Source organism: Elaeis guineensis, chromosome 13 (assembly GCF_000442705.2).
Source record: "Elaeis guineensis isolate ETL-2024a chromosome 13, EG11, whole genome shotgun sequence".
NCBI classification, from domain to species: Eukaryota; Viridiplantae; Streptophyta; class Magnoliopsida; order Arecales; family Arecaceae; genus Elaeis; species Elaeis guineensis.
The window spans coordinates 48,397,742-48,411,559 of NC_026005.2; the positions used below are offsets into that span (position 1 = coordinate 48,397,742).

Below are 13,818 nucleotides of genomic sequence, written 5' to 3' on the forward strand. Positions count from 1 at the left end.
CATATAGAAATGATAATTTGACCGGTGCTGAATATGTTATGAGGGTAATTCTTGAAAATCTAGACAAGTGTCCAAATTTATTTAGGATGGATAGTTGCATATTTCTTAACTTTTGCTCTGACTTGAGACAAAGAAATCTATTGCATGATTCTCGATTTGTAAGTGTTGAAAAAAAAGTTGCTATATTCTTGATGATAATTGGTCAAAGAGAGTCAAATCGAATAGTGACAGATCGTTTTCAACATTCTGGACAGACAATTAGTCATCATTTTGGAAAGACACTGAAGGCAGTTGTTCGATATGCAAAGGAGCTTATAGTGCCACCTTCTTTTGCTGAAACTCTTCCAGAAATTCGTTATAATCCCAAATACTATCCTTATTTCAAGGTATTTTCGTATGTCCATATTATTATTTAAAGTTAATGAAATTATTTTATTATCTTGATATTAAGTAAAATAATTTACATACAGGATTGTGTTGGAGCTATCGATGTCGATGGAACGCATGTTAGTACTTATGTGCCCTCTAGTAAGCAAATTCCTTATCGAGGGAGGAAGACCATAGTAACTCAAAATATTTTATGTGCTTGCTCATTTAATATGTTATTCACTTTTATCATATCTGGTTGGGAAGGAACTGCAAATGATTCTCGGATTTTTGTGTCCGCAGTCACAAATCCTAAATATAGATTTTCTAATCCACCAGAAGGAAAGTTCTATGTAATTGACTCTGGCTTCACAAACATGCATGGCTATCTTACACCTTATCGAGGTGAACGTTATCATCTTCAAGACTAGTGAGGAAGGGGTCGTCAACCAAAAACAAGCAAAGAGTTATTCAATTATCATCACTCATCTCTGCAAAATGTGATTGAGCGTTGCTTTGGAGTGTTGAAGAAGCGGTTTCCTATCTTAAGAGAGATGCCTCCATATTCTTTACAAAAGCAAGCACAAATTGTTATAGCTACATGTGCAATTCATAATTATATCAGGAAGAAGGCACGAGAGGATAGTTTCTTTATTGAATATGCAGATAAAAATATTATTGTTGAAGATGAGATTGACGTCCTTAGCCAAATTACTACAAGTATGGATAGGACTGCTAACTCTCGACAAGAGATAGGTGCAATTAGAGATAAAATTGCTAATAGATTAGTTCGAGCATATGGTTTGATTCAGTGATTTGAATCTTGTTTTTTAATATGTAAAATAATAGCAAAATATTTTGTACTTATCAAACATGCTTTTTTTGCTTTTTTGCTTTTTGCTTTATAGCAACATAGTTACCAAACATACTTTTTGCCTTTTTGCTTTTACTCAATAGCAAAAATCAAAAAAAATAAAAAGTACTTTTTAAAAATCAAAAATTAAAAAGTGTAACCAAACGCACCCTTAGAGATTATGAAGTTGTGCTGCATGTTTAATATGATTTATTAAAATTATTGCCAGAAAAAACAACAGAGCAGAAGATGAAAAATTAAAATTTGTTTCAGCTATGTTAGGTCCCTAAACATGGAAACAGCAGATTCACACAACAACTCAACATATAGTACCAGTCCCTTTACCGGCCACGGCTAATCCAAAAGGCAGCAAACAGATTGGATTGATCTACTTCTGATCTAGAATCAACCTAGAAAAAACCAAGTCTAATTCAAACTGGAGTTACAAGTAACATTCTTGCACCTTAACTTTATTCATAATCATTCCTCTCCATTCTCCAAAATTACAATTTCTTTTATAGTTCACACTAATGTATCACCACATACGTTTCACATGTTCCATTTTCTTCATGTCTAAGATCTTGAAATGAAGTAGCACTCCTGTCATGCCACTATTTAGTGTCAATAACAATCCAAGTTACCAAATAAGCCCCCCCCCCCCCAAAAAAAAAAAAAAAAAAAAGAGAGTATGCAGTTTGACATAAGCTGATTCCTCTTCTTCAAAACAAAATCAAAAGACCACAAAACTTTCACAAAGTTCTCCATCATATAACAGCAAAAGGCGACCTTTGTTTAATTTCATTAAATCTAATGCAGCTTAAAGCAATTCCAGTCCACCTAAAGCCACTGAAACAAAAATCTAAGCTTTTCTTTCGATACCCAAAACCATCCAAAGCCTAAAAAAATAATTTTAACCTAGGCAAAAGAGCAAACTATAGTCAAATATTAGAGAAGCCAAAAGAACAGAGGATAAGGAGGAAAGCTATACCTCTGAGGTACTCAAGGAGGGTGAGGTGAGCCAAGCCATCAGGCAGTACCCGACGGAAGCCGTTGACGTAGATGATCGCCTCTTTGGACCATCCTTCCTCCGCCACCAGCTCCTCCACCTTGGTGAGCGACCCCATCCTTCGATCCCCCGCACCCTTCCCTCAAGAAACCGATATCCAAATCCCAAATCCAGACACAAAACCCACGTGATCTCCCCCTGCTCCTCCACGACCGAGAGGAGCGGTCAAAAACGAGATCAAAATAGCTCCCTTTTTTCTTCCCCTTTGTCTCCAGAGTTCTTGGTAGAACTCGGCCATGAAGACCAGATGAAGCCGTCTTACATCAGACGGATGGACGATGGGCGGTGCTGCCGTAAGAAGATCACTAACGAGTTTGAACGAATAGTACGGGTGCAAATGGGTCGGTGTCGTGTTCTAACATTCTATCCAAACCCAATCTAATAGCAGATTAGATCGGATCCGTAAATAAAAATTTTATCTCAACAGGTTATTCAGATCAGTCCTATTACTTCTGATCTTTTCATCTGAGATCGGCTACCAAAATAGAGATAGCCGAAAAAGAGACTACTACTGAAGCTCCACTCAAATACCTGTAAAAAGTCCAACATCGGAGTGTTCTCCGATGAAAACTCTCCAACGCTCAAGTTAGGAGATGGAGAACAATGAAAAGTAAGAGTACAGAATCAATAACTTACTTTGAGGATCCTGAAGTCTTTTTATTTATAGAAGAGGAGTTAGAATCGTATCCATCTCGAAGTCTTAATAATCTTTCGGATTTGTTGTGCTGATTGATTCAAATAAGATATTTCCCTTTTACGGGAGACTGATTGCGAAGAAATTCTATTCTATCAGGACTTTCCCAATTTAGGAGAGGAAGAGACGAATTTATCGGTGGAGAACATAGCTTGGCCATGGATGAGCTATGGTAGATCGTCCTAGGCCGAGGTCTTGGTGACTATGAAGTGCGTGTTGGTTTCACGCGATCTTGAATACGTCGGCCGAGGACGATCTAAAATAGATCGTCCAAGATCGAAGAGTCGAGAACCTCTCCTGATGGGATATGTGCAGCGACCTTCATCTCTATCACATGTGCGTATATCTGATGGGCAGCCATTTTCCATAACTCGACTAGAGCCGAGGATATTGCAGCTAAGGCCAAGATACAGATCCACAATAGATGCCCCCCACTCTCGAAGCTGATCTTACGATAGGTCGATTGAAGAGAGTATCAGTCCAACGTCGAGGCTAAGTTGGTCGAACTGCCTTCTGCTGACATGTGTCCAAGATCGATTATTTGAGGTGGAACATCTTCAAATCTGGACCATTGATTCGTCGGATCTGCGGGAGCCATATTCTGACCAATCACAAGCTGCCATTTGGTGAACATCGACATAGGGAGGTAAATCGACAATAGATCGAAGCCATCCGAGCTCCTTATGAATAAGGACCGCCGTAACTTCATTTCCACTGCTTCCACTATCCAGAGGGGGAATGCTGGCACTTAGAGACTTCACTCGGTTGCTCGGTTGAAGCCAAGCTACGGTCGATCTCTTCCCTGTCCCTTGCTTGCTCGGCCACGTCATTCCTTAGGTTAGTTTTTTGTCACCCTGCTATGAGTGCATCAAGTTCGTCCCTGCCCACATAGAGTTCAGATGACGACGTTAGAGGTATGGACCTTAGGTTCGACATAGTCTGTTCTTCATGTAGACCCGAAGAGAGTGAGGTCCCGAACTTCGGATCATTTAGGATAAACTCCATCCTCACCCTAGAGGACTTGGAGATCATTAAGCTGAAATACCAAGTTTCAACTGAGTTTAGGCTGGAGGTTGTTGTTCCTAGGGAACGAATAGCTCTTCCTAGTCGGGGCTGAGTAGGCCTTTACGAGGAATCTCTGAAGGCCAATCTTCGGTTATCTTTTCATTATTTAGTTGTAGAGTTTCCAAACTTATATTGCATAAGTTCCTGTAGCATAACGCCGAACTTATGGTGTTAAATTTTAGCTTTTTTCACCCATTGCCTTCTCCTCGGGGTCGAACCGACCTTCCGCCTCTTTCGTGCTTGCTTCACATTGAAAGAGCATCCTACGAAGGTTGGATAGTGGTATGCCTCTCTTCGAAAGGAACGACGTCTCTTTCGAGGTGCTCCTTCCTCGATTCATAATTGGAATGAGCGTTTTTTTTTTGTCTCGGTCAAGCAACCCTGAAACTTCAACACATTATGGGGTCGACCTCATAGGTCGGCGATCAGAGGCCCCACACTTTTGAACATCGAGGAGGAGACATTGGTGAAGAAAAAACTGTCTTTTTCCTTGTAGGATCTTTCAGATCTAATGAAATCTAGGGTGGAATATTTTAAAAAAAAATTATCCTACTTTATTTTAGATCTAAGGTCTATTAGATCTGATTCTTATTATCTGATATTTAATCTAAAATTAAATCTAAAACTTGAAGATTAGAGAAATACCTCTAGGATAACTAGATTACCCCATAGATGATCGCAGCAATGTCCGAGGTTCAAAAATAGCCATGCAGTCGTCTGGCCTCTACCGGTATCCACTCGAGCAGGATCTGGATCGTCTTCTCCTTGAGAATCTCTGCTCCAAAAATCAGATCTGGATCAGATCTGAAAGATCTTCAAAAGATCTTCTGAAGCTGGAGCAGTAGCTTCTCGATAAATCCCTGTAGCCTTCTGATCAGGGAGCCATCACGCCTTAGACAAGCACCAGATGGATGCCCAACTTCTTGGACGTGAAGAGGGGAGAGAGAGGACCAGAGAGGATGGGGAGAAGTGGAGGGATATCAAGCTTTTGCTGGGTATTGAGTAGATTGTCATAACCCTAGGTGCAGACGGGGTTTAAATAGACCCTACTGCGCCATGCAGTGCCATATCATTCGACCAATCAGAAAATTCTAATTAATTCTAAAAAAATTTTGATTGATGGAGTGATGTCATCTGATCATATCAGATAAAAATCTCACCAAACCATCCTACTGTTAGCGCCAACACTGGATAAACACAGTGAGATTGGCGCCCAACAGTTTGAGTCGATCAAGGCATAGAGTCCTCATCTCATGGGACTCTATCCTTATCCACTTGGGACGCACGCCCAATCTGATGTTGGCGCCCATTTTGAGGCCTAATTTAGCAGGTAGACACTCCACAAAAACTCTCCAATGACCTCTTGCCAAGTGGCCTTCAGTTCAAGATCTATAAGTTAACGTTTGATCGATGTCCTAAAACGAAAATGACAGGTGACAGAAATTAGCAGGTGTTGTCTTAAATTCATCTCATGAATTAAGATAAGATTTTTCTGAGCTGAACTGACTCCAGTCAGACTGAGAAAAATCTTCTCAAGATTTTCTGAGTGAGTCAAATCACATTTGGCTCAATCGAGATGAAAAAGATTGCACGAGGAGAAAGTTAGGCTCAATTGTGTGCTAGCACGATTTTCTTGAACCTAATTGGATCTAATCCAAATCAATCGAACTGGACTAGCTCAATTGATGACATCCAGATCTTAACTCTTGTTTGTGTGATCCAGTTAGGTTCATTTTTGTATGGTAATGAGACATGTCGTGATCTCATCATCGACATCATCGAAACTCCTTTCGATGGATCAGAACTCTTCTGATTCAGACAATTAGAATGATCGATCATCAAGATCATTCTAATTGCTCCCAAAATCCATCAGTGACACCTAGCAGTATATGGTGGCAATTCATCAAAAATGAAGACGAACCTCTCGATGCAGCTACCTGTGTGATTGAGTTCTTCTATCATGAGTCCCGACTGAATTAGGGTTAAGGTGAACTCGTCAAACCCAACATCAGTCATATGAATCAATCGATCGATCCGAGTCCAATATGAAATCTCAATGAAAAATTCTTTTCCATTATTTTACTCTGCCATGGCCATGGACTTAAGGACTCGATCTTTCGATCATCATAGGACTACTCCTCTCATCTACCGAGGTTGATAGATCCCATCTTGGTGCAATCTGGTTCCTACAATGAATATGATACAGCCAACATACACCTCAGGATTCCGAATGGCTAGGAGATCGAGTTATGGTATAGTCAAACTATAACACACTCAAGGTGAACTGTCAATGCACCTCAGGTCAAAGAACTAGACACACAGGTGCAGCATCGAGCTAGTCATCGACGAGAAGGTAGACTTCCTTATGACTGCTCAAGATGGTCACACTCAGTACTCTCATTCTCAATGAATACCTGTACTCTCACTCTGGTGTCTCTACACCGTAGACTCAAGACTCATCTATCCTAAAAAAAGGATCGTACACCAACCTTTCAGATCGATCACCATCCTCGTGATGATCCTATGGTCAGGAGCTGTTTATGAGTTAGTTATGTAAATTTATGCCTTAAATTTTCAACTCTTGAAAATATAAATTAACATTCCTACTAACTCAAAGGATGTATCACAGACATAATGTACACAATGTGATAGTTGAATAATCCTTTTATTCATTTATAGTCAAAATTATAAATTTGCCCTTACATTTGTACAGGAATGTGTCAGCCAATCTGGCATCTTGGGCACACATCTAACAAACTTCCACTTGACCTAATGCCAATTGGCTACATATCTAAGTCCCATCTTCTCAAGATGGGCTTTGATCTTCTACTAGCCTAATGGCTTTGCCAGCGGGTCTGCCACATTGTCTGTAGAGTCGACTCTCTTAACCTCGACATAATCTTTTTCGAGATAATTATGGATCAGATGGAATCGTTGCTTGATGTGCTTGGATTTCTGGTGAGATCTTGACTCTTTAGCTAGGGCTATGGCACCATTATTATCGCAGTAAAGAGGTATGACATCCGATGACATCACTCCAAGCTCTGTGGTAAACTTCTTGTACCAAAATGCCTCCTTCACAGCTTTCAATGCAGCAATATACTCTGTCTCCATGGTGGAATCAGCAATCACCGTCTGCTTGAAACTCTTTCAACTGACTGCACCACCATTGCAAATGAACAAACTCTCAGATATCGACTTTCGATCATCTATATCAGACATAAAGTCTGAGTCTGTATATCCCTGAATCTGAAATTCTTCATTCTCAAAGATTAGAAACATATCTTTAGTCCTTCTCAAGTACTTAAGGATATATTTCATAGAAGTCCAGTGCTCTTCGTCTGGATTCGACTAATATCTGCTTGTGACACTCACAGCATGGGCTATATCAGGTCATGTACATAACATGGTATACATGAGGCTCTCTATTGCCGAAACATAAGGGATCTTGCTCATGCGTTCAATCTCCTCAGGTGTGCTAGGGCACATCTTCTTGGAGAGATGAATGCCATGTCTAAAAGGTACGAAACCTCTTTTGGAGTTTTTCTTGCTAAACCTTTTTAGCACCTCCTCTATGTACATCTTCTGTGAAAGTTCTAGCATCCTATTTGGTCTATCTCTATAGACCTTAATACCCAGTGTAAAGGATGCTTCTCCTAGATCTTTCATAGAAAACTCCTTAGACAACCATATTTTGACTGAGGTCAACATAAAAATATCATTTTTAATTAGGAGGATGTCATCAACGTACAGTACGAGAAAGACAACTGTGCTCCCACTGACCTTCTTAAATATACATGGTTCCTCCTCGTTCTTGATGAAACCAAACATTTTGATCACATCATTGAAACGAGTATTCCAGCTCCAAGATGCTTGCTTAAGTCCATAAATGGACCTTTGCAGCTTGCAGACCTTGTGATCATCATCACTGGATGTGAAATCAAGCGGTTGTTCCATATAGATATCTTCCTCAAGATATCCATTTAAGAACGCCATTTTCACATCCATCTGTCATATTTTATAATCGAAATAGGCTGCAACAGCAAGCGATGTGCGGATGGATTTTAGCATGGCTATGGGCGAGAAGGTATCCTGATAGTCAATGCCTTCGCGCTGACTATAACCTTTCGCTACGAGTCTAGCCTTGAATGTCTTCACATTCCCATCTGCACCTATCTTTCTCTTGAAGATCCATTTACACCTAATAAGTATAATACTTTCAGGTGGATCTACCAAGGTCCAGACTTGGTTTGAGTGCATCGAGTCAATTTTTTATCTCATTATCTCTAACCATTTCTCAGAGTCGATATCTGATATCGCCTCATCATAGGTCTTGGGGTCATCACCATGAGCCCCATTTTCCATGAGGAACACTTCCTCTACTTCTTCTTGTATAGTACCTAAGTACCTTTCAGGAGGATGGAAAACCCTAGTCGATCTATGAGGTGAAAGAGGTTGTATTAGGACTGGTTCTAATTAATTTGGTTCCTCAGGTTCTTTAGCTCGTTGCTCTTGGAAGACATTCTCCTTGAGCTTAATTATTCTTCCGATGCCACTATCTTGAATAAACTATTTTTCAAAAAAAATAGCATGTCGATTCACAATCACATTGTGATCTTTCGAAATATAGAAATACTATCCTAATGACTCTTTAGGATATCCTATGAATCGAGCTCTAAAAGACCTGAACTCTAACTTGTCTGCCTGCTGTCTCTTGACATGAGCCGGACAATCCCAAATTCTGAGATGACTCAGACTTGGCTTCTTACCATGCCATATCTTATACGGTGTGGTAGAAATGGTTTTAGAGGAAATCTTATTCAATACATATATTGCTGTCATGAGACAATGTCTCCAAAGAAACTTAGGGAGGTCCGTGAAGCTCATCATGGAACGGACCATATCTAATAGGGTCCGATTTCTCCGTTCTGAAATCCCGTTGAGTTGTGACATTCTAGGTGGAGTCCATTGAGAGACCATGCCATTGTCCTTAAGATAGTTTAGGAACTTTCGACTAAGGTATTCACCTCCTCGATCTGATCGAAGAATCTTAATGGGCTTTTCTGTTTGTTTTTCTACCTCATGCCTGAATTCTTTGAACTTTTCAAAGGCTTCGGACTTGTGTTTCATTAGAAACATATATCCGTACCTAGACATATCATTGGTAAAGGTAATGAAGTAGACATAGTTGCCTCTAGCTGGCACATCAAATGGGCCGCACACATCCGTATGTACTAGGGCAAGTAGGTCTGTGGCCCTTTCCCCATGTCCCACAAAAGGAAGCTTGGTCATTTTGTCTTGAAGGCATGATTTACAAACTGGATATGACTCGAAAGTCAATGGACTCAATAGTCCGAATTTCTCTAATTTGTTAACCCTATCTTCCACTATATGACTTAGCCTTAGGTGCCACAGATACCTATCATTTAGACTATCTTTAGGCCTTTTAATTCCTATGGCATTCATATTTTGCTCGATATGAAATACAGATACATCAATATGTAGCTAATAGAGACTATTAATAAGAAAATCATTTGCAACTTTATTATTTTCATAAAATATGTTACAATGGTTCTTATGAAAGCTAATCACATAGCCTTCTTGTGCTAAACATGAAATAGAAATCAAATTCCTGCTTGCTGCAGGTACATAATAACAGTCTCTAAGAACTAAATCTAATCCTAACGGTAATTACAGAGGGTAGGTTCCCACAGTCACAGTAGTAACTCTTGCTCCATTTCTGATGCGTAGGATCATATCCCCATCCCTCAGCCTCCTGCTCTCCTCAAGACCCTGCATAGAAGTGCACAAATGAGCACTAGAACCAGAGTCAAGTACCCAACTGGATGCAGAAGAAATCGTAAGATTAGATTCTATAACGAGCATACCCCCAGAAGGACCATCCTTCTTGTTCTTTAGGGTGGCCAGGTACTGAGGACAGTTCAGTTTTCAATGACCGTCTGAATTGTAGTGGAAATATTTTTCCTTTTCAGCAGCCTTCTTCTTCGGTTTCGTCTTCTTCCTTTTTCCATCCACCTTCTGCTTCTTCTCAGACTTTTTCTTCTTTCCAAAAGACTTTCTATTGGAAGAAATCCGCTCCACAGTAAGGACTGAGCCTTTTGAACTCTTCAAAGAAAGCTCAACCGTAACCAACATGTTCATTAACTCAGCCAAGGTACACTGCATCTTATGCATATGAAAGTTCATGATGAACTGACCTTATGCATCGGACAAGGACTGAAGGATCACATCAATCTGAAAATCCTTGTCTAAGATGATACCGAGCTTCTCAAGCTCCTCAAGGTCCTTGATCATTGTCAAACAATGATCTTGAACTGACTGCCCATCACGCATTTTAGCCTTAAAAAGTCTTTGGCAGACTTGATACTTGGCTGCGCGACTTTGTTCACCAAACAACTCTTATAGGTGAGCCAACATTTGGTGGATAGTCATAATATTCTCATGCTGGCGCTGCAAGTCATCAGACATTGCACCCAACATGTAGTACCTGGCTTTGTTATCTTCATCCATCCACTTTTTCAGAGATGCTCTCTGTTCAGCAGTCGGACGTGCTGGCATGGCAGGTGGGTCCTGGTCCAAGATATGAGTCACTTTTTCAGAATTCAGAATAATTCTGTAGTTCCTCAACCAGTCCTTAAAATTAGATCCAGTCAATCAGTGGGTGTCTAGTATTTTGGTCAGGGGATTGGACGCAGACATGTTTCCTGTAGAGAGTTAAAAATTTTTAATTAAATTTTGTAATCAGACTTAATCAATTTATTTAGGAGTTTTATTTTTAAACAAATTAGGCTTCCACTATTTTTTCAGATCCCTACACTTTCTAGGTAGAGATGTGAAAATCTTCGTGATTAGTGATTTCTAGTGGGTGGTGTGGGCTCATCGACTGGCTCATCACCTCACCTAACAGTTATTGATGATGGGTCAATCGATGAGTGGACAACTCTTGTCTAATGATTCTCTAATCATGGTGCATCCAAAACTTGATCTCTAATTCATGAAGCTCACCGTGCCCGAGATATTGCTCCAATCCTTAGTTAAGTCAGACCCACCATTTGCACGAACTAGATTCCTGATTGAGTCCCTCACCGTATCCAAAATATTGAGCACAACCCATCCTCTAATCCGTAGCATCCAATGCCTAATGAATATGGTTGCATCTTTCCAGTGCAACTGAACCACTGTAACCAGCCGCGAACAATCAACCCCGGAAAGAGCCCGCCCATCCATAATGGTGGAAGACCTTAGACTTAATATTTTTTTAGGAAGATTTAATTTAGGTCTTATTAAATTTGACTTGACATAGTCATAACAATTATGACTAACCTAGTGACATGGGTTAGCTCGAATTATTAATCATCTCAAATCAGAACTGGATCGACACATATGGCCAGATAAGTGAGACCGGTGGGAGGGATATGCCATTAACTTGACAAGAACGCATTCGAGTCGAGTAGCTCCCAATTAAAAATCATTCGATCGTATCCACCCAACTTACCTTAGACATCAAATTATCGAACCAGAACCAATTGGGTTAGTCTACAATCCAGGCTTTAACCACTGAGCCAAATTAGGTCTTAACTTGATTGAGTCACATATGAATGTGATTCGACCTTGACCTAGATTTAATCCTATTAGGCTGATCAATTATTAGCTTTCATGATCTCACCTAACCAATTTTTGATTTGGTTTGATCAACCACTAGACCTAATTGAGCTACCCAAGTCCGAACCCAACTTTATGAAAATGACTTAGATCTAAAATTCTCAATTTTAGACCTAATTTGATTTCATAAGCTTAATTCATTAATTAAGTCTTGGGTTCATAAACAAAATATGTAAAATAAATCCTAGGATTTCAGGATCTAGGATTTTGCAGAAAAGTAAGTTTGATTACTGATTAAGGATGAACGTGCAGCACCGCTACACGTCATAAGAACACCCCATTGAATGAGAGGAGAGGGTCTTAAATCCTACTTTATTCTTATGATCGGACGGCCATGAGGAACACCTTAATCAAAAATATTGATTTAACTACAAAACTAGTTAGATCTAAGTTACATATCACATATATAATTTCAGATCTAACTTATACATGCTTTGCATACATCTTATGTATTAAAATCTGATCTAATTAGTATGCTTTCAGATCTGATACATCACATGTAATATCTGAAAAATAAGATTTAAATTGAACTATTCAATATAAAATCTATTTTAGACAGTTACTAGAACAATTCTACAACTAGTCTAGGCATGTAGTAGATCAATCTTATGAATTCATTAAATTTTATTTTTTGTTTTTTGATCTGAATATAACATTTATAACATCAAAAAATCAAAGAATAAATTAGATTTAATTTATATTTTAATCATATTAAAATATAAAACTTCAAGACTATTTATAGTTTAAACTATTCCTAGTCTAGTCATGTATCTCATACATGTTAGATCTACTTAGATTTAATTTTAAATTTTTTGATTTTAGATCCAATCATATCTGATGTGATATCTAAAATTCATTAATATCAAATAAATAAAAATAAAAATCAGATCTAAATTAGATCTGAAATAGAGCCATCAATCTGGCTCTGATACCAGTTGAAGAAAAAACTACCTTTTTTCTTGTAGGATCTTCCTGATCTAATGAGATCTGGGGCAGAATATTTTTAAAAAAAATTATCCTACTTTATTTTAGATCTAAGTTCTATTAGATTTGATTCTTATTATTTGATATTTAATTTAAAATTAAATTTAAAACTTGAGAATTAGAGAAATATCTCTAGGGTAACTAGATTACCCTATAGATGATCGCAGCAATGCCCGAGATTCAAAAATAGCTACGCAGTCGTCTGTCCTCTATCGGTATCCACTCAAGCAGGATCTAGATCATCTTCTCCTTGCAAATATCTACTCCAAAAATTAAATCTGGATCTGATCTGGAAGATCTTCAAAAGATCTTCTGAAGCTGGAGCAGTAGCTTCTCGATAAATCCCTGCAGCCTTCTGATCAGGGAGCCACCACGCCTTGGACAAGCACCAGATGGATGCCCAACTTCTTGGATGTGAAGAGGGGAGAGAGAGGACCAGAAGGGATGGGAGAAGTGGAGGGATATCAGGCTTTTGTTGGGTATTGAGCAGATTGTCATAACCCTAGGTGCAGATAGGCTTTAAATAGACCTTGCTGCGCCATGGAGTGCCACATCATTCGATCAATCAAAAAATTCTAATTAATTCTGAAAAAATTTTGATTAATGAAGTGATATCATTTGATCATATCAGATAAGAACCCCACCAAATCCTCCTATTATTGGTGCCAACACTGGATAAACACAGTGAGATTGACGCCCAACAGTTTGAATCGATCAAGGCATAGAGTCCTCATCTCATGGGACTCTATCCTTATCCACTTGGGGTGCACACCCAATCTGATATTGGCACCCACTTTGAGGCCTAATTTAGCAGGTGGACACTCCATAAAAGCTCTCCAATGATCTCTTATCAAGTGGCCTTCAGTTCAAGATCTATAAGTCAACGTTTGACCGATGTCCTAAAACGAAAATAACAGGTGACAGAAATTGACAGGTGTTGTCTTAAATTCATCTCATAAATTAAGATAAGACTTTTTTGATCTAGACTGGCTCCAGTTAGATTGAGAGAAATCTTCTCAAGATTCTCTGGGTGAGTCAAATCACATTTGGCTCAGTCGAGATGAAAAAGATTGCACGAGAAAAAAGTTTGGCTCAATCGTGTGCTAG

General features: G+C 39.1%; 1 protein-coding gene across 2 annotated transcripts in view; it reads right to left on the minus strand.

The window, feature by feature from the left end:
- LOC105056188 (xanthine dehydrogenase) overlaps nucleotides 1-2,579 on the minus strand; it is a 94,282-nt gene extending 91,703 nt beyond the window's left edge. The window contains exon 1 of one of the 2 annotated variants that reach the window (XM_073248060.1): nucleotides 2,208-2,579. In XM_073248060.1, coding sequence (XP_073104161.1) covers nucleotides 2,208-2,343 — 136 coding nt within the window. In that variant the 5' untranslated portion in view covers nucleotides 2,344-2,579. The remainder of the gene's footprint in view (nucleotides 1-2,207) is intronic. The other variant, XM_010938299.4, reaches the window with a different exon arrangement.
- Nucleotides 2,580-13,818: the final 11,239 nt, after the last annotated feature.